The 27,724-nt window shown below is 31.7% G+C and overlaps 1 protein-coding gene across 1 annotated transcript in view; it reads left to right on the top strand.

The window, feature by feature from the left end:
- The window catches only part of LOC106457387, a 36,887-nt gene that overhangs the window by 4,424 nt on the left and 4,739 nt on the right, over positions 1-27,724 (top strand). Inside the window, exons 2-9 of the mRNA XM_013916798.2 lie at positions 3,537-3,857; positions 6,583-6,805; positions 8,890-9,072; positions 10,511-10,577; positions 14,337-14,427; positions 14,891-17,531; positions 22,259-22,400; positions 24,877-25,039. Of these exons, the coding sequence (XP_013772252.1) occupies positions 6,602-6,805; positions 8,890-9,072; positions 10,511-10,577; positions 14,337-14,427; positions 14,891-17,531; positions 22,259-22,400; positions 24,877-25,039 (3,491 nt within the window). The 5' untranslated portion in view covers positions 3,537-3,857; positions 6,583-6,601. The remainder of the gene's footprint in view (positions 1-3,536; positions 3,858-6,582; positions 6,806-8,889; positions 9,073-10,510; positions 10,578-14,336; positions 14,428-14,890; positions 17,532-22,258; positions 22,401-24,876; positions 25,040-27,724) is intronic.

Below are 27,724 nucleotides of genomic sequence, written 5' to 3' on the forward strand. Positions count from 1 at the left end.
AATGTTTTTCTCATGCCTTTTTTTCTTTTTGCATGTTGCCTGTCCAACATGCAAAGTAATTTTCATTTTAAGGTTAAAAATACTTTTATGCATCACAACATTTTCAAATTTCACATGCAAAATACTTATATTGTCCAGAAAGTTATCAAATGTTTTTTATGACAAAACTTTATATTTTATCTGTTATTTTTACTAACGAATATCCGTATAGGTTCGGTCGATTTGACCAATCTTGTAACCACCATAAAAAATTAGGAAATAATTATAAATTGTCTCTTTTATTCTAGAATTACTATAAATTATGACACGAAAACATAAATGTTTAGATTAAATAGCTTAAATCTCATAACATTATACATTTATATATATATTTATTATTTTTATTATATTGACCTTTTAGTCATGCCTGGCTAACAATACAGAAGTTACAATGACGTGGCACACGTGCTCTCATGTTACCGTATCCAATAATGTAAAACTGACCTATCTTGGCTGCATTCTAGTAGACTAGTATTTTGTAAAATACATTCGCATTTCAATTATTATACATTATATATTTATATAGAATATTACTATTTAGAAATAAGTTCTTAAACTTATATTTCTTAAAACATATAACAGTAAATAAAGAAGTAAAGCAAACAATTATCTCTTCCAGTTACGACCTTTGTACTTGGTTGCTAAGCCTCTTAGAATTTTGCACATGGAAGATATGAAACAAAATATTTTTTTAGGTCATATATATATATACAGTTGAATAACCAAAAAATTATATATTACTATATCACTACCATAGAATTCCGTTATAATTTATCAAGCTTAGCAACTAAGTTGTATTTCAGTCTAAAAAAATATGAGCAAACTAAAGACACAACCTACCTCCATGAAATCTTGGTTTAAAAGAACAAGATGGCATACTAACATTTTAAAAATGGCTGAGAAAGCCACTAGGGGACATTCTGAGCTCTTGATTGGTTATTCACACGTCATATATTGAAGTAAGTGTATACAAGAGACTGTTTCCAAAATTGGAAAGAGGTGAATGGGGCCACTGTATTTGATTCAGTACATGAGCAATATTTTAGCAAATTGAAAAGATAGGGGTTCTTATTTTATATTATAGCTTGTCAATATTGGTAGTTTGAATTCCTAATTCATAGAAAACTATAGAATTTGTATTTTGACATCACAAACAACTAATCTGAACCATTGCTGTATTCAACATATGATGTGACACACAAAAATCAATGTTTAGGTGTGTTTTTTTTAATATTTACTTTTAAATTAAAAAAATAAATTATGTATAATACTAAAATTTAATGACATAAATACATAAAATAGTAGTTCAATAAAATTTTGAATGTGAGTCAACAAATGCGATGACATGGCCTTTAACCTGTGACATGTGTGGAAAGGGTTAATGTGATCTTCCATTCCTTCACTTAACATTTGAAACCACTTTCCTTGGGTTCCATGTTTCACCTATCCCTTAAAACATATTTCATTCTTCTCTTAACCTGTGGACGTCAAAGGTCTGATTTGTTTGCCATTGATGTTTCACGTACACTTTATCATCCTACCTGTCTTCTCCTTTATCTGAGTTGTTCCTTCTATTTCTCATCTCTACCTTCGTCCCGATCCAGATAGACTTCTACATCCAGTCCGTACTTTTCATTGTTATATTGCCCACATAGCTTCCTTCCATGGTATCTGTTCCCAACTCTTTATCCCTTGGCAGTCTTCCTTTGTTCAGGATCTTTCACTTTCTACCCTCACCTATTGGGTTCAACTTTTGATTTGATTGGCTTATTCTTCCTGGAATTTGTTCCAGGTGTCTTCTCATCAGATTCAACACCTCACCTTTTCCCTTGCATCTCGTCTTCATCAGCCGTCAGAGGAAATCCTCCAGTCGGGCATGTGGACTACACCTAATATGTACATTTCCCATTATTTACACCATATCATGGTTTCTTCGTCATCGGGTTTTCATCTTCTACCTTTGGCCATTCTTCTCGCTTCAGTATGACTATGACTGGATAAATTTATATTCATATTTTTCTTTTCGTTTCAGGGGCCCTTGCTTCATTTACTTATTATATGGTTCCTGCTTTGTGGTGAATGGTGCCTGACCAGGTATTCTTTAACTTGAAAATCTGCACAGACTCGCTTTATCTTCCATGGCTTTGCAATGCTTACTGTTGAGAAGGGGTATTCCACAAGATCCTTTGTAGGTGAATAACCTCGCAATGTAATTGCTTCATAAACTTGCCCGTTCCAGACCATACCACCCATGGACTGCATGGGTAAAGCAGAAGGGAATAGCTGCCCATCCTAGTCATGCCTTGTATTGAATAAATTGGTATGATCTGCTTTTCAAAATAGGGTTTCTTGGTCACCTATTGTACTGTCTCAGGTGATGATGTTCCTCCGGACTCTCCACTGTGTTCTCACCCCCCTTTCTTCTGGTGGAGTATAGAACTCCTTACCACTTTCCTGTTCCAAGCCGCTGGGGAGGTCGACCATCGAGGTGTGGGTCCCAAAGATAGCTATAACCATTCAGTGCAGAGTAGGGCAGTGGTGTTCTGTGATATTCTCCAATATGCAATATACACTCTCAAAGGAGTGACGTCAAATTACAGTTCACCCTTTTGATTGGGAGCCTTCATTACTTCCCTCGTGTGGATATTGGTACCCCGTGGCTGGGTTTTGGATTTAGAGTAGAACCAATCAACAAACGTTTTCACACATGTTTATGATTGTCTATATTCCTTGCTAGATCATTCTCCTTCTGTGTTGTGGGTCAAAGTGAAGATAAGGGGATTATTCCAGTTCTGACCTTTTTGCTATCCCTCATTGTATCATATTCCGAGGATGTTATTTCTTTTCGGATGGTTCCGGTTAGTTTTGCTGTTGGGGGAGTTGATTTATATTGTATAGAAATCCTTTTGATACCAGATGACGGGTCCCCAGATTGATAAATCAAAGCTATCACATGTCATGTGCAGGAGTCGGAGTGGTTCTAAAATCCCCTAGTCTCTTGAACTTGAGGTAAAGACAGTGTGATCCTCATCCTACCCCCGCGTGGATGTCGGTTTCCAGTGGCATGGGTTTTGGATGTAGTTGACATACCGAGTATGGACCATCACGCCCTAGCCACTCCACACCTAAGGGTACATCCATTGTTTTAACCACTTTTTTTTTTACACCCTTATCTACTTCACAGTTCATGGTTGGGTGAAGAGTATACCTGGTACAGAAGTAGTGAGGTTCCCCTCATCACATCTTCGGAGCTGACTCTCTAATTTCTAGGGGTATCCTTCGGACACTTTTGGGGGATTACTTCTGTCATTTCCTCATACCTGTCCCATCACCTAATGTGTAAAAGAAATTTTAATACACTATCGTGTACCAATGTATGTCGTTATTAAAGATTTCAATTTTTTATTTTTAATATATTTAAATAACTTATTTTCATTTAAATTTTGAAATGTCTTTTTTTTTCTCTTGTTCATATTAATTTTTGTTTTTTAAATCAGCATTTTAGGTATGTTTAGTTGTCATCATCAACTCATGGAAGTTTTAGAGCAATATCTACGACAGTATTAAACACACTTACCTACTTGGGATGGTTGCCTAATACATAGGTAGCCAGGGGAGTCCTGCTCCTCAAACAGAGGACTGTAAGCATGGTTATTTTTGGAGATTGTGGACCTCACTAGTCCACTTTTTGCAGCTGAAGCGGCCAGCAAGGGCTTTGGTTTAGTGATTGCCACTAGAATTTCTTGTATCTGTTGGAATACACAAGATAAGACTTGGCCTATTTGTGACCAGTGGCTTTTGTTTCATGGGGAAAGAAGGTAGGCAAATTGTAGTGATACAGCTTAAACAAACAAAATAATAGAATTAATCACTTCCTATTGATAGATTTCTCTTTCAGGCTTTTTTTAAGTTTTAAAGTGTATTTAAATTTGTGTTTTTTTTTATTTAGTACTTTTGTGTGAATTGAGTAAAATGAATATTTTGCAATATGAACTATAAAACTAAGCCCATGAAAATATGGATACCATCGAAAAATACATCTACATACTTTCTATCTGTCAATTAAATTAAAAATGAGGGTTTAATACAGTAAATGACAGTTCTTGATTTTTCTTTCTTTAGTTTTTATAAGTTTGTAAAAAGTAATTTTTTTTAATATGGGCAGTATGAACAGTGTCTCATAGTATTTAGCATATAAAGAAAGGAACTGTTATTGTTACTATTCATTTTTTAATATGCATGGAACAGTATATGGTGTATAACATTTATAATACAAAAATATTAATGTTGTTTTACATTAAAGTGAAGCCCTGTCACAAAAATAATTTAGGAATAATTTTATCTAGATTTATACATACATGAATTCCAGTGTCACAACATGTTGCAAAGTCTAAGATGAATATTTAGGTGTTGTGTGTCATAGTTCAGTTATCTTTGTCTCAGTTGAAGGCTAATATTAAAAATTTTGTTAAATGTCTATGATAAAAGTGCTAATGCTTTAAAAATGTATGGTCTTAATCAAAAATAAGTCTTTATATGTATTGCTAAATCATAGCATTACACTGGCACTGCTTCTTAATGTGTTACATATCACTTGTTGAATATTTCTTGTACAATCACAAGCTACTAAAGTAATGATATTGCTTCGTCAACATATTGTAACTACATGAACTTATACGTAATGTTTGGTACAATTAAAAATAAGATGGTATCCATAGAGGGTGGTGTGTGACTTAAAACATGTTTTATGAATGTTAAATTAATTTAGTTAAATAAACTAAGTTACATTTTGTGGAAATATATTTAGAACCTATTAATACTGTTTTAGAGAAGCCACAGGCAATTTGACACAGTATTTGTCAACCCTTATTTATAACCTCATATAAAAGCTTAAGTCAGTACTTAATCCAGTATTTTTAATTCGCGTGAACCCATTTTTGGGAGATTATATAAGTATTACTGATCCATTTTTCTATTTACATAACTATTAACTATCTGTATACATTTATCTGCACCTGTTCAATGTATGTGTGTGTGCATATATAAAAACCTATCCCATCATGTAAAAACAAATGCCACTTTCTAAGTGCTCCCCCCCCCAAAATAAAATCTTAGATCTCACAACTTGATTTTTTTAGTTTTCCACATTACTGAGCTTATCAGGTAAATACAGTAAAATCCATGTTTTTTTTATTTAGACTTTAACATTGTAAAAAAGAAGCTAGACAAAGAAATATTTGAACTTTTTATGATGCCATTATCAAAATTTGTATGCTTAGAATTAGTAACAGAATGACGTTACTGGTGAAAGTATTCATTTGTTGGAAATATACATATGCTTTGTTGCTTGACTGCTTAGCTTAAAAGACTATATATTATCTTTCTTTCATTACCATGGTAAATGAATGACAGTAGAACTGATATAATTCATAGAATAAACATGAAATGGAAAGCACCAGTAAGGTTACTCCTGTGATTCAAAATGTGTCTCATTTAAATTTTTTATTACAAGGCAGGGGCATAGCCAGTACTACAGAGTTGGGGGGGGGGGATATTTTTCCAAACAAATGTGGACCTTTTCTTCGACATGAATAATTTAAGTGAATTACCTTAACCTAAACGCAACTTGTAAAATGAAAGTACTCAAAACTTAAGAGAGTCAAAACAGTCATGTGTTTATTAATCCATTAACCGTGGCAGGAGCAGCTCAGTTGCCGTTTTCTGACTCTCAGATAAAACTGAGTTGCCATCAATCACAATAAAACAGTAATTTTTGTCATTCGAATAGAGTTATAGTTATATATGTGCGACTGATGGATATTTTCATCATTCGCAGCTGAGCCATAGAACTTCACTGATGAAAATATCTGTCATCTGCAGTTAATGGGTTAAACAAAAAAGAACAGAAAGTAATGAACTTTTTAGATTACTCCCTTTCTTGGCTACACCCCTGATGAAGTGAAGCAAAAGCAGGGGTATAAGGCATTTATATTGTGTTAATTTTATGTACTCATAACTTGCTTACATTTCTTTTTCATTTTTTCCATTATTAATTTTTTTTCTTTACAACATCCCTAAGTACTAAAAGCTTATCTCAAAACCCACAAAATAAGTAGATAGCCTACTAACATGTAGTTGTACATGACATGTCATATTGAGGCTTACTTTTTAGTCTTGAAGATTATTTTTCCATTTCAAGTTTCCTTTTATTCTAATGGGTTAAGTTTGGGTTAGAATTTGGACATCTGTAGTGTTAAAAGTCTATCTAAATAGAGGAATGTATCAACATTGGAAATTCTTTGTGCCTGAAGGAGAAGAGATCTGAGGATGACCAATGTTACCAATGTCCCGTTTGGACATGGTGCATAGAGAGAGTGTTAAAATGTGTCTAAACTGAGATTTGATTAGTCTTTGTAGGTTGTTAATTTCATTGAAAACTTCCTGATTGAGATATGCATATAATTAATAGTTTTAAGTATTTTTTTGTTTCACTTGGTTTATAATTCAAGAAATGTAAAGATTTTATGAACATGTTCTTTTTAGCAATCAGGACCTATAGGTCATGAAGTATCCTCGATTAGTATCCAGTAGCACTCCAGCTTCAGTACAAGACTGGCTGGAGGAGGAGCTGGAGAGTCGGGGGATTGATGGTGTTTACACTCGATACATCCTCAGCCTCTTCCAAGTGGACAGTTTTGATCTGGATGTACCTGAATGTGAACATGTCTCCTTGAAACACCAACAGAACTACAAGAACTTGCAGCAGGTTTGTAAAATTAGAGGAGTGTAATAAACTCATGAAGAAACCAAAGAATAGTATGGATAAATGATAATAAAGAATAAATTGACACATCTAAATGAAAACTTTTTTTAGTTTATTTTGTATGATGTTTCGAGCAGATGCCCTTCTTCAAGCCCTTCTTATTCTTTATTATAATTCATCCAAGTTTTTCTTCTTGTGTCTTATGGAATAAGACTCATTCAAAAAATAGTATATTTAGTAAATACTGTGCACATGGTTCAATAATTTGAATTGCTTGTTCATTGCCTAGTGCAAGTTAAAAAAGATGTATGGGTGCTTTATTGGCAATTTTAGTCATAGGGAAAAACACTGAAATTATCCTAGTGCTGGCTGTGTCTTACATGATTCTTAAAGAGAGGCTTATACAAGAATATTCATCCTTCATGTTATGAAACTACATGCATGTGTGCAATCACTGTTTATATATATAATCATGCATGGATGGTTCTTTCTTCTTTGGGGACAGGGGCATCACTCGTATCCCTCATTCCTTTGGAAGGAGTGCACGTGAAATTCCTTCTCTGGTCTCTGTGACCAATGGATCATCAACAGCAATCATCCGGATTCCCAGGTCTCCTTATTCGGGATTAACATCTTTGATCTTGAATGGTGGTTAGATCAGAAAAGTACTACGATTGGATTCCTCTGCCACCATCTTGTCCAGAGATCCATCTTTTCACAGAACAATGGTCAGGAATTCCAGAGCCTATGGATGGATGACGAAGCTTCCCTACACATCAATGTTTTGAAACTTCTTGCTTTGTAACACATGATGTCTCAAGGTAGAGAATTGTTGAGGGGCAAAGTTGTCTTACATTACCTGTCAAGGGGGAACTCGGACCTTTAAATCTTCTATATTGGACCTACTCCAATCATATCATCATGTCTCAGTGCAACTGGATTCTCCTGACAGAATGGATGCTTCATCGAGGTTTTTTTGTTAGATTTGCTCCTGGTCTGAGACAGCGATGATTGATGCATTTGCTCCTCATTGGAACACTCAACTACTGGCACTTTGATCTCTAGTACTTCACCCTCAGACATTGCCAATAGATGCATTCAGTCAGGACTGGGCTGGATTGCACCTATATGCCTACCCACTGATTCATCTGTTACCCAAAGTCATAGCAAGGGGTATTTCCAATAATACTTACCTGCTTTCACACTCTCCTGCCCTTCCTCCCCACTAAGAGTGGGTGTTAGAGACTGTGGATTGGGTTAGTCTTGAAAAAGTGATAATATTATTGAAAGAAGGGGCTTAGATACAGTACCAAGATAGAGGGTGCATTAACGTAGGTGGAGAATGTCACAAGACAGATAACACCAGGGGCACTTAAGTGAGAATAACAGACTGGAGCAAGTCAGTAAAAATCAGACTAATGCTTAGATGGACAAAGGAAGAAACTCTGGCAGTCGAGTAATAGCTGTAGTATTACTGGAAATACATTTTTGATTTAGGAAAATGTTAACTTCCATTGATACTTAGTTGATTACTTTTGTGACATTAATCAATTTGATCATAATTTTAGACACTAATCAATGTAATTGATCTTCGGGGTGTAAATAATTAAATTGTCCAGCTCCATATGTGATGCATATTATCTGGCATTTGGCTCTTTTTTTTTTCAAAGTCCACTTGCTATATCAGTATTCTTCATAATATCAGTCTGCCTGAAATTAATGTCAGACTCAGTATAAGCCACAAAAGTGGATATAGTATACTTTTAGACCTATATTCTTGAAATCTGGCTGTATGTCCTTGAAAAGTTTTGAAAAAATCCTTGAATTTCTTGTTTTTATGAGTGTGAAACCTCTGGTTTCAAGGGAAGGGATATCAGAACACCTTTGTTTAAATAATGCGATGTGAGATTAGAAAGAAATCCATTCATTTTTAATTATTGTTGATAAATTTGGTGGGATAAAATACCATTTATTTGGATATCATATGATTTCTATTGGCAAATCTTGGTCTATTTATGATAATGTGAAAATATACCAACTTGAAAGACTGATTGTAAAATTCAAACCCCCCTTGTTTTACTACACAGGTTGGAAAACAAACTCAGTATACGTTACCATCAACAAAGGTTAGGCATAAAAGGTGGAAGAGTTGGGAGAGGGAAAGGTTTCATAAGCAGGCAAAGACATTATGTACTTGTAATTCATCACTGAATATTGAAGAAAGGAAGAAATGTGCAGCAGTTGAATGCCTGAAGTCTGCCTGTGAACAGGTGACTGAAATATTTATATATTTTTTATTTGTTATCTGGTAAATGTTGTAATGATACAAGTTGTAAAATGGACAGTATCTCATATTAAGTTGTCACTTAATTTATGTAGTTGAATGTAGATAACTCAATACCTGGAATAGCCATCACTAAGCACAGTAGTGCTTAGTATGTAGAGATGGGCTGGAAAAAAACAGCTGATGCATATTATGTATTGTTCATCATAGTCTCAAATCTCTCTTATAACAATTTAAGAGATTTTTATAAACATCTAACTTAGGTTTTTCAAGGTTTCAAAAGCTATTAAGACCTTTAGTTTAGCCAAAAAACATTGCTAGAATAGAGAACCAGCAAGTAACATAACAGTCAAATGTTCTGCCGATTGTTCTGATCTGGCATCAGAAGGACTAGCTCACCAATGCTTGGATTTGTTGCAATATTATGTCCATCAAGACAACTCATCATGCCAGGCTAAAACTTCTGCCTTCGTTATAAAATATTCATCATTGGTATTTAAAAAAAAAGAGGAGAAGTGAGTAATAAAAAATTTTTCAAAACAAATGAGGATGATGTAGGGAAAGCAAGGCCATAAAATACAGAAACAAGGTAGGGATGAATACACAAAACCATACAAAAATCCCTATATAAGTACCCACTGAGTTACAAGCTTATGAGAATTAGCCATTGTAAGACTTTATAGCATTATTCAGTTTCAATGCTTTTTTTTAAACATGAATTTATGCAAATGAAAGGAATTCAACATTTAGTTGTGGACGAAAGTTTTTCTTGGAAAGATTTGGCTACTTATGCAAGGACTTTTGTATGGTTTTGTGTGTTCTTCCCTACCATGTTTGTACTATTTGGCATTGCCAGCCCTACATTATCCTTTTTTTTCTAATTTTTTTAAATACTTGTATTATCTTGAATAGAGCAGTATTTACATTATAAAGTTTTTTAACATAGTTTGCATGGTGGAGCTCAAGTAAAAAGCTAAGTACATCTAATTACTGCTAAAACAATATTTTCATTTGTAGTAGTTTCACTGAAGAATTTAGTTGTGTTTTTTTGTAAATTTGTTTCAGTAATATTTACAAAACACTGAATAGTTTTGTGGTTATTATTCAGAATTTCCTTTATTTTATTTACACCTATTTCCTACTGGTATTCATGCAATAACTCAAGCATGTGTAGGTTATAACTTTTGCAAGGCTTGGGTTCAACATGATAGTGACCTTACATATGGAAACTGTATCATAAGTTATATTTTGTTATTCAAAGTAAAAAGAAAGGAAGAGATTCATGCAGCAGTAAGCAATGTTTTTAATTCTTAATTGAAATCGAGGATACAACAAAAACATGATTTGTGAAGTTACAATAACTGTATATTACTCATTAAATATTTTGGTTGTGGCTTGAGCATAACTTTTTTTTTTCTCTGCAGAAATCAGGCATAGAGATGCTTGTGGAAGAATTATGTTTAAAACTAAAAAATGTCAGCAAACAAGCAGGTGAGAATTTTATTACATGCCACACTATAGAAGGTATTTTCAAAAATAGGCTTATTTTTTTCTACTTAAAGTTATAGGAAAAGAACAACACTTATTTAACTTGATTCTTAGTGATTAGTTAATAGTTTTAGGCTTTTATTTGTACTTTCATTAAGTTTCTTAAAATAAAATAAAAAATAGTAAAAAAGAAGTGGTAGTTCTAAAAGCATTGTAGTTTACATTTTATTTAAGTTTGTGACCTATTGTAGTATGTAGCAAATGAAAAATAAAATAAAATAATTTTTTTTTAAAATACTGTATTAGCAAATGTTTTGATAAATATTATTGCGGCTTTGAAGATCATCTGAAAAAAATAAGATGTTGTGATAGCCATTTTGTGAGCTGTCAATTCTCTAAGATTAAGATTTGGTGAAAAATGTTTTATCTTCAAAACAGCTTGAAGTAAAAAATAGATAAAATGATTATCACATAATACATCCCATAGGATATATTTGTGATGTCTTATTTATATTACATACTAGTATATTTGATTATTTTAAAATTTAGCAGTTATGTAATATGTTAACATTAACTCTTTTAGCATGGGCTTGGTCGTTAAGACCAACCTCGTAACCATTTTGTGCTTGTTATAGTTTTCATGCTATAACTTTTAAATTATTAAACAAATGTTAACAAAATTTGGTACATTATCAATAAACATTACAATGCTTTAGTACACAAAATATCAGTTTTTTTTATTAAGTCTTCAAATTTGTAAAATAATGTCTTTCTCGTGCCTTTTTTTTTTTCACATGCTGCCTATCTAACATGCAAAGCAATTTTGATTTTAAGATTAAAAATACTTTAATGCATTAGAACATTTTCAAATTTCACAAGCAAAATCTTTATAATCTCCAGATAATTATCAAATTGTTTTTGAAAAACTTTATATTTTATTTATTATTTTCAATACTGTATTTCTGTACAAGTTAGTTTGATTTGACTGACTTCGTAACCTCAATAAAAAATTGGGAAAAAATTATAAATTATGCTTTTTTCGTTCTAGAATGACTACATATTATAACACAAAAACATAAATATTTAGACTAAATAAGCTTAAATCTCATAACATTATACATTTATATATATTTATTATTTTTATTATATTGACCTTTCAGTCATGCCTGGCTAACAATACAGAAGTTACAATGACGTGGCACACATGCACTCATGTTACCATATCCAATAACATAAAGCTAACCTTTGGTCTGTACAAAGTAACTTGTCTTGGCTGTGTTTTAATAGAGTAGTATTTTGTACATTTCAATTATTATACATTATATATGTGCATAGATTATTGCTATTTTGAAATAAGTTCTTAAACTTATTTTTCTTAAAACATAGAACAGTAACTAAAGAAGTAAAGCAAACAATTATCTCTTCTAGTTAGGACCTTTGTACTCGGTTGCTGCTTGACAGAGATTGCTAAGCCTTATCAAATTTTGCTCGTTGAGGATGTGAAACAAAATAATTTTTTAAGGTTTTACATATACAGTTGAATAACTAAACAAATCATAAATTACAATATCAATACCATAGAATTCCACTATAATGTATCAAGCTTTAGTGATTAAGATGTATTTTGGTCTAAAAAATATGAAATTTCGAGCAAATGAATGACACTACATCCTTGAAATATTGATTCAAAAGAAAGAAATGGTGTCCAAGCCCATTAAAATGGATGAGAAAGCCACTAGGTGGACATTCTGAGCTTCCGATTGGTTATTCATGTCATATACAGAAGTAAGTGTATACATGGGGGCATTTCCAAAAATGGAAAGAGGTGGATGGGGTTCCACTGTGTTTGATTTATTACATGAGCAATATCTTAGCAAATAGAAATAATAAGACGTTCTTATTTTATATTCTAGCTTGTCAATATCAGTAATTTGAGTTTCTAATTCATACAAAACTATAAGTATTTTGACTTCAGAAACATCTAATTTGAACCAATGCTGCATTGATGTTTATCTGTGTTTTTAATATTAACTTTTAAATTAAGAAATTGGATAATGTATAATATTAAAATTTGAATTATAATCAAACTTATTGACATAAATTCATGAAATAGTAGATCATTAAAATTTTGAATGCAAGTCAACAAACGAGATGACATGGCCTTTTCACCCATGACCTGTCTCAAAAGGGTTAAAGACTTTATGGTGTTGATTAAAAATAGAAGTTAAAGTAACTATTTCAGTTTTTATATGAGTGCTCACCTCTGTTTCTTAATCAAAATATTTCAAGAAAAAAGCTAAAACAAAAAAAAATCAATGGAGAATGTTATACAAAAGCCTGTGAGGTCCATAAAATAGAAAATTTAAGGTGTTTGAATATTTATTGTGACTCCATAGAAATACTTATAGATTGTAATGTAAAATGGCAGCATTTAGAAACTATCATTGTGTAGAAGAAGTTAAAAAAAATATTATGGCCAGTATAATTCATTGAAGCTATAACAGATTTAGCCTAATTGAGAATGTTCTGAAATTTTGTGAAAAATGTTGTTAAAGCTCATTAGAATATCTGGAATTATTGAATGTGATTAAGAACATAAAAAATGAAAAGGTTCTGTATCAGCCAAGGTTTAGGTATTTTGTAAGTTAGGCTGCTGTTTAAGTCAGTAAAAATACAGTCATCTTGTAAAGTAGGAACCAGGGAGTTGATTTTACCTCTGCTATAAAGTGGTGTAGCAGGAGTGAAGCAAAGCACATTTGGTATTGTGATTATTTTTTAATTTTGATTTTAATTGCCTTAAGAAGTGAACTTAAGTTTTTTTGTTGAATTGTGGGTTTTACATTGAGCTGTTAATTTATGGGTACGTCTTCAATAGCTTTTCAAGTTTGGAAGGTTTTTCAATACTGCTATAAGCTTCATTGACTAGGTAGTCAGTCGTTTTTCTTAGTATGTTAGCAAGTCATTTATTAATCCCAAAAGAATCCAGTTGAGGTCCACCTTACTTCAATAAATAGTTTATATATTTTAAGTAATTTCAAATGGTATAGTTTGATTTTTACATTATCTGGGTGTTAAGTTTTATTTAGATATGGTTACTTGACTTGCTTCAGGAAGAAGACTAGCTTGCTGGTTTGCCAGGTTTTATGAATGATAATAAAGTTAAATAAAAGAATAATAACAATGAATATAAAATGGATAATTGGTGTTAATTAAAGTAAATAATTTTTAAATGTGTTATTAATTTTTACAATAAAACTCCTCATGGGTAAGTGACATAAATAAAATTGATAATAAATATAATTCACACGCTTAATCTGGTTCACACCATAAAAGTCATTGTTCATGAAAATTGATGATATATATAATGCCTAGACCATTTCTATGTCTGTCGTATTCCAGCAAGTCTCATGAGCCCTGGTATTGGGCAAAAGGTCTCATCGGCACTGGATATGGCAAATGTAGTATGGTTGACATAACATAGTCTCTTTTGCTTTCACTCATGGGTTCTTAAAATTAATAAAACTTTCATTCCAGCCATTGGCAATTGTGTAAACCATTTGTCAGTAAATAAATATTTGCCAAATTGAAATAGTATTTTGACAAATGGATTTTTTTAAGGGATTCTGATTTTTCTCTATTACTAAAATTGTGAATGATATTTATGAGAGTATTACTCTTAGTAATTTGAAATATTAAGGAAAAGACTAATTGAACAGCTTTTTTAGTTTTGCAGACTTGATTAATTTATTAACTTATTTTCAGTAACAACCAATATTAAAAAGAACAGTGAGAAAACAGATTCTGAAAATGGAAAAGAGCAAAAGTCAACAACACTTCAAGAGCAAGCCCAGAAGTACGATTTTTTTTTCTCAGTATATAATTTTCTTGATTCTGTTAACACTTCAAATTGTTTGAAGGAATAAATGCAGTAAAAGGTTCTACATTGTCTTACAAGTATATTTTCTGTAATAATGAAAAGCAAAAATAACTTAATTTTTTTTGTTTGTTTAGTCATTTGTGAGTTAGACCTAAACTTGAGTTTTAGTTGCTTATTATTACTATACTTTTACGGTAAATTATCTAATACCTGTCATAATGTGATAATTATCTACTTTGCAAATATACAGCAGGACACATCACAGCCTAGGTTGCCTTAGCATGAGAAAACACTGACTAGATGCTGTAATAGTTCTTTGGGCACTTTTATGATATTTTGCTGCTTAAGTTAGTATATTAGCTTTGTGAAATTTGGGTAAGTACATTCCTTTTCCAGTTTCTAAAGTATTCTTAAGCAGACTTGTTTTTTTTTTTTCAAGGTACTATGCAGCCTTTCCTTCTCTTAGTGGCAAATCTGAACCACAGACCAAGCTGTGCCCACAGCAGGAGAGACAAACCACATCAAAATGTGTATGGGATGGTAGAAAAATTATTCAACATGCATACGAAACTGCAGTTTTTAAACTGGAGGAAAGTATTGTGAATATGAAAGAAGATAACAGATCAGAAACAAAAGTAAACACACAAAAGAATTCTGGTTTTTGTGAAGGGGAGGAAAGACACACTTGGTGTCATTTCATTGGAGGCACAGAGGAAAAGTGTACTGATCCAAAGATTGGGCAAAGGTGGACTAATGCTGATGCAAAATTGGAAAATTGGAAACCATCTTTTATTGTACCCAAAATGAAATATGGTTGTTCTCGAGTCCCCCTTAGTCTTCGATATTCACCATTTAATATATTTTCAAATATTCAAGAAAATCCAGTGACAGAAGCCTTTTCATATACTAAAAGTGGGTTCCTAGCAGAAGATGAATGTCCGAAAAAGACTACTGAAGTGTTTTTAGATGATAAAGAAAATGTTCAGACTCAAAATAAAGATAAAATTAAAAAGTTATTGTCTAAAAACAATTCGCTGAAACCTGTTGATGATTCTGATATGAAAACAGACAGCCCAGTTGCTTTGGAACAGTGGAAACTGTCTTTGGGATCTGGAGAGTTCTCTATTTCAGAATGTGAAGCTTTGGATAAACAGTTATTAAATAATCTAGTAAACAAGTTTAATGACAGTGTTGCTGCAATCTGGGGTAAGAATGAAGATATGCCTGGAACTGGTTTTGAAGCTAATCCACAGCAAGTGGAGCTTTCACTAAAAATGTTTACTTCAATGTTAACAAACACTAATAAGCTTCTAACTCCTGAGACCATGAGGGGAAACCTGAATCCAATCCAGGGATCTTCTGTTTGGTCAGCAGGATATGATGATCTAATATATTTAAATATGTTCAATGCTTCAAGCTTAACACATTTTTATATCCCATCTCTTCATCGAAACCTTGCTGCTGGTATAATTTCAGGAATCATTGCTGCTAGAATGGGCTTAGAAAATAGTCCTTGTAATTTTGAAAATCATCAGTTGTCAGATTTGTATTCAAGTATTCATGAAGATTCCCCTTTTCATAAGGGTGACATACCAGATGATAAAGAATTAGATGAGATATTGTCACTTCATCCAGATGCATTTCTTAAAAGTTTGGAACAGGATGATGGAATAGTAATATCATCTAACGATAATTCTAGACAGGAGAGTCCCATTATAAATTACATTGGAAGCGAAGCTAACGTGTGGGGAGATACACCAGACCTTATCAATCAGCAGCTTGAAAGTCATAATGATGATTGTTGGTTTCCTTTTCTTTCTGCTCACAATACTTTTGATGTGTTTAGCAGCTTGTTTGATCAGCATTTGGAATGTAAAGACTGCCTTGACTTGCAGAACTGGGGATCCTGTACTACACTCACACACCACAAAGGAGAGAGTAAATTTGTAGAGGTAGTTCCTTCTAACAAAATAAAAAAAAAAGAAGAAGAGAAAATGATGGAAATTTTAAATGATTCCTTCAGATGCTCCTCAGAATGGTACACTAAGGTTGAAGAGGAAGATGAAAACCTTCTCACTTCACCTCGAACACATTTCCAGCCAATCAAAGATGAATGTGATGCAGATAACAGTGGTAAAGTAGAACTTTTGTCCCTTTCTGTAAAACAAAATGAAAATTTACCTGATTTTTTTCCAGCTCTGTCCATAACAAATAAAGAACAAACTCAAGATGATCATGGTCTTGATTCTAGAGGTTTTGATAAAAATATTATCCAGCTTGAGCACAATAGTTCACCACAATACGGTAAGCAAAGAAGACGTACAATATCCTCTTCTTTTGAAGAACTTGTATCTCTAACTGGTGCCTTTGATCTTGAAGAAAATGAATCTGGCTCTGAATCATTAAATGATAAAGTTGAAATTCGGGTTTCCAGTTCTTTGTCAAGGACAACAGAATTGTACGAAGATAAGGGAACAAATACAGAAATTAACAGTTTTCCTCAGGATGTTCGAGAAAGTGGTAAATTATGGGAAGAAGAAACTGCAAATGAACCAACTATCTATTCTCCTCATGTGCCAGATATTAATCCTATTGTATTTAAGACAGATGAAGAAGTTCACTGGGAACATATTGACAACACTTGGAAGTGGAGTACCAATGATTGTGAAAAAACAGCCTGGATATCTGAGACCACTGAAATTATGCCTGACTTAGAAGCTTTTCTTGTTCCAGAAAAAAGTAGAAAATTCCACAGAACTTGTTTAAACCAGTTGCGGGAAGAAATAGAAGCTGAAGAAGAAGAACTTTTAAGAGACATAACTCGTGTGAAAGACAAATGGGAAGAAGTGATTGATATGAAAACAGAAAGTGAATTTCAAGATTGTTCAGTTGTGGAAGATATAGTTGAAAAAAAAGCAAGAAACTATTGTGAGGAGGACTATATAGATACTTATGCACCTTTTGCTACATTTTATCTTAACCCAACTGGAGCACCATGTGAAAGTTACCAAAAGTATTTGGAAGACTGGAACAACAGGAAAAAAGAAAAATTTAAAGATTATTATTCTTTGGACGTAGAGGTATGTAAGCTTGTTGTAAATTAACTCTTTGACAACTGCATACTCTTTAAACTCCTTTCTGTGTATGTTACACTTTTATTGAGTTACATTCTAAATATAATTAAATAACTTTACTATCAATGTATGTTAATGAAATTAGCATTATCATGTACATTATAATTCTAAGTTTTATGTTATCTAAGTTTTAATTCCTTTATTTCAAAAGAAACCTTTAGACAAATACTTACACTTCAGTTTTGTTGTCATGTGATGCATGAGCATTCACAAATCTTAACTTTTTGTCTCTATTACTTGGATAATACTACATCTACAATGTACATGTATTTCTAGACACAAAACTACATTTATAGTATTATTTACTTGTACTTATTTTGAATTTCTTCTGGTCAATTAAAAGAACACAAGTAATAAATATTACCACCCATTTGGCAGTATTCATGCCCATTTTCTATACTTAGAATTGAGATTTACAAATGACATGTACTTATTTGACTTGACGTACATGTTTAACCAATAAAAATAGCTAATTTTGAACTACAATCGCCCAATGGTTATTTTAAACTGGCATGCAGTATTCTTTACCAGTTTCTTCAAACAACCAAAGCATTATTTTCTGCTTTTGTTCTTACTAGCACTTAGTATTGTTTATCACATAGCTATATGTTGGTTAGATAAACAGTTAAATTGTATTTAGGTTTTACTTTTATATTTTAGTTAATTATGTATTAAAATGCATATTTGAAAGGTTTAATCATATTTTTGATATAACTCAAATTTCTTCTTGGTATGTGAGTGCAAAAACATTTTGCCAAAGTTTTGCACATATCTGCCAAAGATATTGTAATATGCCCTGAGGGCACCTGTTGACATGTTTCCAGATGAATAGTAAATGGTAAAGGACAGGAAAATAAAATAAAATATTCAAAATAAGTTAAGTGAAAAGATAAAAAATATGAAAATACAAATATAACCAAAAGAAAATATTTTAAGGTTATTTGACAAAGAGTTAAAAGGTATGAACATATTTCTGTTTATTAATTGAAACATTTCATTGCACTGTTCATTGTTGTTAGTAGCTATGACAGGGAAAATGAAAAATAAAATATAAAAATTTACCTTAAAAACACTTTTGCTATTCATTTAGAAGGTTCTAGAGGTTATGCAAATGAAATTTGAAAACTTTTAAGATAAAAAAAGTATTTTTATACTTAACATGAAAATCACCTTGCACTTTAACTGTTCAGAGTGTGAGTGCAAATAACTACAATAAATAAAGAATTTTTAGTACAAAAAATCAAAATTAACTATGTGCCTTTAGGAAAGTTCCTGTCAATCTTCAAACAGTTTCATTTACATTTGCAAGTTAAAAAGATTTTGCAGTTCTTCCTTTCTGAGGTATTGAGTGAAATTCATCAAAATCTGTTTCTTTGACATGATGCTATAATCACTTATCATATCTAGTTAACTCTTTCCACACGGGCTTGGTGAATTTGACTGACCACGCAACCTTTTTTTGTACTCGTATGGAGTTTTTATAGATTTGATACTACTAACTTTTGATATTGTGTGTACATCTTCACAAATTTTGTCAGTCTTTCAGTAAACATTATAAAATCATTTTTAGTGAAGTATTTTTGATAAACTAAAAATAATTTGTCCTTGAATATATCAAGTATTTGTTTTGAATAGTCCATGTGCAAAGTGATTTTCATGTTAAGATTAAAAATACTTTTCTTCGTCTCAAACATCTCAATTTTCATTTGTGTAATCTCTAAAACATCCTAAATATATATATATCAAATATTTGTTTTCAGTAAGAGTTTATCTCTTATTTTCTCTACCCCAATTCTATACAAGATTGGTCAATTTGACTTTGACCTTGTAACTACCAAAAAAAAATTGAAATAAATCTAAATTACCATCCTTTTCTTTCTAGAATGACTTTAAATGTGGCATGAAACTACATTCCTTTATCCTAAGTAGCTTTAAACTCATAACTTTATACATCTATTTATAATTAAATTTTATTGTCCTTTTGATTGCTCTTTGAACCGTGGAGGCTATAATAATTATGGTTTCTCTGAGGAATGCTGATTCTATAATGAGTAATTTACATTTAATTTCATAGTTTCTTGGGGGGGGGTTGATAAAATAGAGATGAGAAGATACCTAGAGAAAATGTGTCACGTATGTCACACTAAGGGAAATTCTAGTTTTTTTTTTAAATATTTCCTTATAAAATTAAGAACTTAAAACTTGTATACTATTAAAATATGGATTATTAGCTAAGATTTTATGCTATACTAATTGGTATAACGTAAACAAAAAGTAGCGCAATAAAATTTTGAATGTAAGACACTAAAACCGTGTGTCATGCGCAGTAAAGGATAACTGGGGCAAGAGGGGTAATACATCCTGTTGTGAAACATCACTTCATATCTCAATCAAGTAACCATCATAACTGTTATATTTTGTTGGTGCTTTGGAACCTTAACTTTCAGATGAACTTTTGGTTCCCACTTCTTGACATCAGAATGATGGATTACCATAGGAAACTCATTTTCTAGTTCTGTACCGTCAGCATTGGTTATGGCAACAGATCTTCCAGCATGGAGAGGCTTTTGTCTGCTCCACAACTTGGTGCTGGCAACAAGCACCCCTGGCTGGTGGATATCATCCATCAGTGGCATATCCAGCCTGGCCATGAATGGTAATGACCAGCATTGGGTTTTGATCCAACTGGTCAGCAGCAACTTGGGTCCCCTATAGAGATCTCCCCAAATAGCATATCTGCTATGACTTTCAATTGTCCATACTTTTTGTGCTGTCATTGTGTAGAACTTGATCAACAGCTATGTAAGTCACAGGCTGTTATTCCCTTTCCTGTTCCTGTAGCTGGATGTAGATTGTGAACATGGCTTTTGCAAAAGACATGTCCAGAAGAGGACTTCTCTTAGATCTTGCTATTGACTCAGACCACAGTATACACTGAACTCCTCCCCTTGATCATAAGATGAAGAAAAGAAACTAAACATAATATCAAACAAATTGAAAAACAATCTTTATTTACTTACAACAAAAGTCAAAGATAAGTACATAGAAATGATGGATAGCACTTCTGTCTTACTATTGACAGAAGAAAGTCTTGCTTAAGACTTAGAAAAAGTTAATTATTCTACAGAAATCACAATGGGGTCATCTATCCACGTGTTCTCACTTTCCACATCACATGTCATCCTATAAGTGAAAATAGGGAGGACATAACCTCTACACAGTTGATGTTCAGTACAGTACTATATGATCCATATAGTCCTCCACTGACATCTATGAGATGAGTTCAACAACATCCTAAGGGATTTATCTGTGACAATGAGTAATTAAAGCAGTAAGAAGTTAGCTACATTATATAACAGGCTCTATTTTGAAACCTATATGCATGTGTGAACAATTGAAAAACTAGGTTCACATTGTCTAAGCTAAGAAGGATAAGAAATATGTTTTAAATATAATAGTTAGTCAGAACTTCTAATGAATGATAATGCACATCTTCACTGTGCTCAACTGGTTAGCAATCTCCCAAAAGAAACGGGTATCAAATGAATTGATTGACTATCACACTAAGTGGTGAATTTAACTAATATATGGGAGGTTGTGAGAAGGTGCTAGGTGGAACACAATTCACCTTCAAGTGATGTTGGTGAACTCGAAGCATCTGTTTAATTCACTAATTTTAAGTATGCCACATCCATGTATGGTTTGTGTTATTGTTTAATGTGGTTTTACATTTTATTAACAAACATTTTCTTATAATGTATTAGATTGAAAAGTTTGTATTACCAAATGAATATTCGTGCATGTGAACTCCAGTAATAGACACTTGTGTATTATATCACATTGACATCATTTGTTAAAAGTATAGTTGTCAATTGTCATAGCAAGAATATAGAGATATTCAATTATCCCTTAATTATTTTGCGTAATGTATAAAGGATGGACTAAAAATGATACAACTTCACTGCATCATAAATCTGTTTTGTTTTCTTTATACTGGAGTTGACTGAGTATTTTAAACTGACCTCTATCATACAAATTTATGTTTACGATAAGAGATGGGTATTCACAAATAGCCCTTATGTAATTTTATGCAAAATTCTGAAACAAAATTAACAAAACGAAAATACAGTTATAATTTTTTATATCCTGTTTTATGTGTATAATAAGGCAAAATTATACGTTATAGAGAACAATAAAATTTATTGTTCTCATCCATTAAAAACAAACGGTGATTTGTATTTTTTTTTATCTGTGACAATAATGGGTGATTAGTGTTCTTTATGTATTTTGTAAACTTTTACTCAACCATTTAATTAGTGTAATTACAACAATTTATGTCAGAATAATATTTTTAACACTCAAAAATGTATTGTTTATTTCTAGTTGAGAAATGTTGATGCTATTATCACAGTTTAATATAAAGCAAGAGTAGTTCTTTTATTTTTGATAATCACATTGTTCAATTAAGTTTTATATTTTTAATAAACCAGTGAAGTTTTTTTAAAATAAATTTTTATAGCTCGACTTGAAATACAGTATGACTAAGGTTTTTAAGAATAAATTACCTAACCTGCATGTTGTTGTAACACAGAAAGCTGTTAAACATCCTCAAAAGTGCTACGAGGCTGATTAGTACGTACTTTAAATTACATAATGGGATTTCTTTATTGCAGGATCAAGATGATGCTGTTTTCCATTCTGTTCCTTCCCTTCCTGCAGAAAATGTTTTTTTTTCATGTGATTTAGAAGAAGAGTGGAGAAAAGATAGTAGTTATTTTGGTGTCCAAGTGCCCCGTAGAAAAAAACCAAAGTCTGGTAAGTTTTGGTTGAAGTAATTGTCTTTATTAGAGAATGTTCTCTACTGGGCTGGACAGTAGATTATTTATTATCAATCTGTGTATACTCCAGTTTTTTTCTTGTATCAGAAACTTGAATTTAGTAGGTAGCATTGCATAAAATATATTAGTGAAATAGCTACTTGGGTAAGTAAAAGTCTGCTGTGATTTCTTATCCTAGTTATAATTTTGCAGTTAATGAATGAATAGCATTTGCTGAACTCTAATATTATGTACATTTCATCATGTTTTTAACTCTTTTTCACAGTTGGATGGGTTCAGTCTGCCTCAAGGGCAAAATTGCACCATTGTAGTTGTTTCTTCATACACGTTAAAAAAAATACTTCAGAGCTGAAATTTTTTTAATCAGAAAGTTTTATTTATTCAAAGTTATACACAGTTTTTTTGTAAATTGCAAATTTTGATGTTTGGTTGATTTCAGGACACTCCCAATGAAATTGTTAGTGTTTGTGAATTTCTTTAACTTTATCTGAGCATAATATGCCACTTGTAGTCTCCTGTAGTTCTACACATATAACGTTAATTTATCCTTCTAACTTGATTACAAGTGTAGTTTTATCAATGTTTTACAATCATCTTTTCTCAACCTCGGTTGTCATGATGGGATGTAATTACCTGCATCTCAGCTTTAAGAAATCACAGGCTACTGATCTAAGCATGCCATGAAAGCTCTTTCGATTCTTTTCAACTGTAAAAACCAATAAGGCTTTCAGTTAAGCAAAGACTAGCATAAAGGTCAGAGCACAGTGATAAAAGCTTAGCTTGGTAATATTGTTAAAAGAAAGGGTGATTATGAATGACTTCCAATACAATTATAGGCATATATAATTTTTTAAAGCTTACTTTATCATTTTATACTTCATTTGAATTATGTTGTTGAAGTATGATAGGAAAATAAATGTTTTTTTGTGGAACAAGATGAGTTATGCTTCGTTAAGTCATTTTTGCACTTGACAAGGTTGTTGTATTAGGCCTTCTTTACAATAAGCCATATTGGCCTAAATAACTGCTTGAATGGGCAAAAAACAACCATCAAAAACCAATTTTAAAAACACATACAAATATTGGTTAGTGTTACAAAGTTTAATGTTATGTATTAATCTAGCTAATACTATAATCACTTTTATACAATAAAAATAACTTTTTTTATAATACCAAAATTATAAACAAACCTACTTTTTTTATGAATTTGTTAATCAGGTTTCTTGTAATATATGTAGTAAGTTTTAAACCATTTTAAATTTATTGATATTTACTTTTTTATTTTTAGTGATTTTTCTATTGTTCATTCAGGCAGTTACTTAGCCAATAAGGCCTAAGGTGAACACAGCCTAACACAGCAGCCTTGTTGGTGAAATAAAACTTGATACAGTCCAGTACAAAATGACCTAACTAAGCCCACCTCATCTTGTTCCACATAAAGTTTCTTTTTCCTGTCATACTGCAACATAATTCCAATGAAGTATGAAATGATAAAGCAAGCTTTTGCAAACATTAACAAAAGAATCAGGACTACAGTTGTGGCAGAAGTTGTTCACAAATATATTTTCTTCTAACCTATGAATTCTCAAGGCTGAGGCTTATGTAGTTAAATAATACCAAGACAACCATGGTTGAGAAACAATGATTGGCTAAAATCAATAAAACTGCATTTGTTTTGGAGTTACAATATTCAAATTAGTGTTGTTTTTTTCAAAAGTATTTCAAGTTTCCTCTTGGAGTGGCCTGGCATGGCTAGGTGGTTAGTGTGCTTGACTCACAATCTGAGGATTGCAGGTTCGAATCCCCATTCCACCAAACATGCTCACCCTTTCAGCCTTGGGGGGTGTTATAATATTTTGGTCAATCTCACTACTTGTTGGTAAAAGAGTAGCCCAAGAGTTGGTGTTGGGTGCCGATGACTAGCTGCCTTCACTCTAGTCTTTCACTTCTAAATTAGGGACGGCTAGTGCAGATAGTTTTCGTGTTTGCATGAAATTCAAAACAAACCAGTCTTCTTGGAGGCTATGAATGTCATATCATCCTCTGAAAAAAATTAAAGAAATTCACAAACACTAACGTTTTCATTTGAAGAATGCTAAAATCAAAACTTGTGATTTTGTTTTCAATATTTCATTCAGGCAGGATAGAGTTAAGATATTAATTTGTTAAAGTGGAAGGCAAGTAAACCTATCTTAAAAATATTTTGCAGAAAAGTTCTTCTGACTACTGATTAAAAATTAAACTGTATAGATAGTAACCAGTAACAATTTCTTTGAAATTGTGCAATAAATTTGATTGTGCTTTTTTAAGGTTGATATGATTATAATATTACACACATCCATTTTCATTTCTTTTTTTAGTTCTGATGAAGATATCATATAATAAGAAATTGAGTTTTACTACATATAAAAACTGTCAAAAAATAAAAACATTAATTTAAAACAACTTCACAGGAATTCCACCTCAGAAACGACCTTGTACCTTTTATCTTGAAGGAAGCTGTCGAAGAAAAGACTGCAAGTTTTCTCATGATCTGGCAGGTATTACATGTCGTTTCTGGGAAGAAAGTTCTTGCTTCAAAGGAGTTACCTGTCCCTTCTTACATGGATATCCAAGGTGATTTGTTTTTTATATTTTTTGTGTAGTCTGAGTAAAATATTGCAAAAGTAGTGTTTCTTATTCATTTAGATAGTATTGATCTAGAAAAAAAGGTGTATATTTATTGAAAAAATAAGTAGTTTACATCATGACTACAGTATTTATCTGTTCATGTAGTGTTTATATATATATATACATATATATATCTTAGTCATTGTTAAGGTTTTTTAAATCATAAGTCATGACATTTTAAAAGCAGTCTGTTTTTCATTAGTTCTTGTTGATACAGATATACTCATATTGTTGTTGCATGTTTTAGACGCTTTCTTTTCCTAAAAGAAGATATCATCAGTCATATGTAATATGATTTTCTGCAGCTCACTCTGCTGACCAATTTTGAAAATTATAAAATACTTGCTTTTGGCAAAAGTTTTCTTAATCTTGCAAAATGAATGTGGTGCCACTTTTCTGGCTTTACCATGTGGCAAGTACAACAGCTGTTGAAAAACAATTGGTTAACTTGTTGTGCATGATAAATGCATCATTCAGATGAAAAAAAGATTGATATTATACTCTCTTTACATTTTAAACAAAATTGACTGATAGTGCAGGTTATTTAGTTATTTAGCTCTTTTTCTTATCCATACCGGGTTGGTCATTGTGACCAACCTCATAACCACAATGTAATCATCTGAGTTTCCATACTATAACTTCTAATGTGTTTTATATCTGTTCACAAAATTTGCAAGGTTTCAGAAAACATTACAAGTTATTTTTTTACATAAAAAAATCATAATTGTTAATAAAAAAATTTTACTAAAGACTTGCTAGTGAATATATATATTAGAGAGAGAGAGAGCCAGTGTTGACTGCTTCTAGTGCAAACTGATTTTCATGTTAAGCCTAAAAATACATCTGAAAATTTCAAGTTTCATTTGTGTAACTTCTAAAACCTTTTTAATAAATATCAAACAAACTTTTTTCCTCAGTAAAACTTAATATTTTATCTGTTATTTTCTCCATCCCAACTCTGTATAGACTTTCTCAATTTGACTAAACTTTAACCACCATAAAAAAAAATTGTAAATAAATCTAAATTACCCTTTTTTCTTTATAGAATGACTACAGATTCGAACAGAATACTACAATTATTTATCTTGAATAGCTTAGGGCTTGTAAAATTACATCTGTTTATGCATAATTTTGTTTCGTTGCCCTTTGAACTATGTCTAGCTGATAACCCTGCTACTGAAGTTGTATATCACTGAACATTTAGCTCATGTTATTTTATTGTAATGATGTAATGCATGAGCTGCTTGCAAGCAAACCTGATAGAGAATTTTTATTATTATTGTTTATTATCTTGCCTAATCTAACCTAATAAAAAAACATACATAAAAAAACAAGAAATATAGTACTTATGTTTGACCTTTTTTTTTTCGTTGTCAGTTGCCCATAACATTTAAGCATACTTTTTGGAATAATGATACTAGTACACTAAGATTAATAACTTAGATAATGCAAATAAGAACACAAAATAATAACACACACATACAAAGCATATAATATCCTATAACTATTTTAAGTTAACTGGCTTTCTAAGACGAAGGGCTTAAATTAATTCCCTTAGCTGCTCAATTTCAATGCCTTGAGAAACTTTCAAACTGAAGACAAAATTTACAGTACTCTGAATGAAAACTGTGTGGCATTATGTCATTTGATAGGATTAAAACTTTGCCTTTTTATTGGTTATAAATAATATTGTGAGAGAGAGAATTATTGGCAATATGTGAAAGCGAGGATATGACAGATGGGCATCGCAGATTAGTCTAATTTTCTAGTTTATGACTCCATAAACAAGTAAGTTTGAAGGCTATGAAAAGTGGACTTTGCTTTAGTAATATTTGTATTATAATAAGTAATTTACATTAAATTTCATACTTCAGAGAAGGGTGGTAAATAAATTAGAGAAGGAGAACACCTAGAGAAAAGTTGTCACAATTCTCATACTAGGGGAGATTGAAGATTTTTTTAGATATTTACTTATAAAATTAGTAATTTGAAATATATATATAATATTAAAATTTGATTTATTATCTATGTTTTGATACCAAGTTTATTCATATAAATTGATAATAAAGTTGTTTAATTAAAGTTTTTATGTAATGTGCACTTTTGAACCTACTTGTCGTGAAAGGGTTAAAACAAGCATGTAACAGTGATAATTGAACATACCTTTTCAACTGTAATTAGAAGCAGATAAATAAACTTTGGAAGGAACAAGTAGGAATAATACTGAACACAGTAAAAATTACATTGAATCATGAAATGGAACTACAGTGAATTGAAATGAAACCATAGTTTTTACCATAAATTGACAGGTGAACAAGGCATGGTTATACTATTTTTCTTAATAAAGATGAATGTACTATAAAGAAGCAAAGATGCTCAACACTTGTACACTTTTGAAACAATACTTGAAATTAAAGCAGGTACATAATTCAATTTGTATAAAAAAAATGTATGATATATATAATTAACATCATTCATTTGAGAAGTGTAAAAACCCAATGATTTTATTTGTGTGTTTAGTCTATCACTTGAACCATAATTTAACGTACTGCAGGGTTGTGTAGTTCATTAACTATTTTTAAGCCAGTCACCAAAAATGATGAAGTTAAATGTATTTGATGAATACATGTT

Source organism: Limulus polyphemus, unplaced genomic scaffold (genome assembly GCF_000517525.1).
Source record: "Limulus polyphemus unplaced genomic scaffold, Limulus_polyphemus-2.1.2 Scaffold323, whole genome shotgun sequence".
NCBI lineage: Eukaryota > Metazoa > Arthropoda > Merostomata > Xiphosura > Limulidae > Limulus > Limulus polyphemus.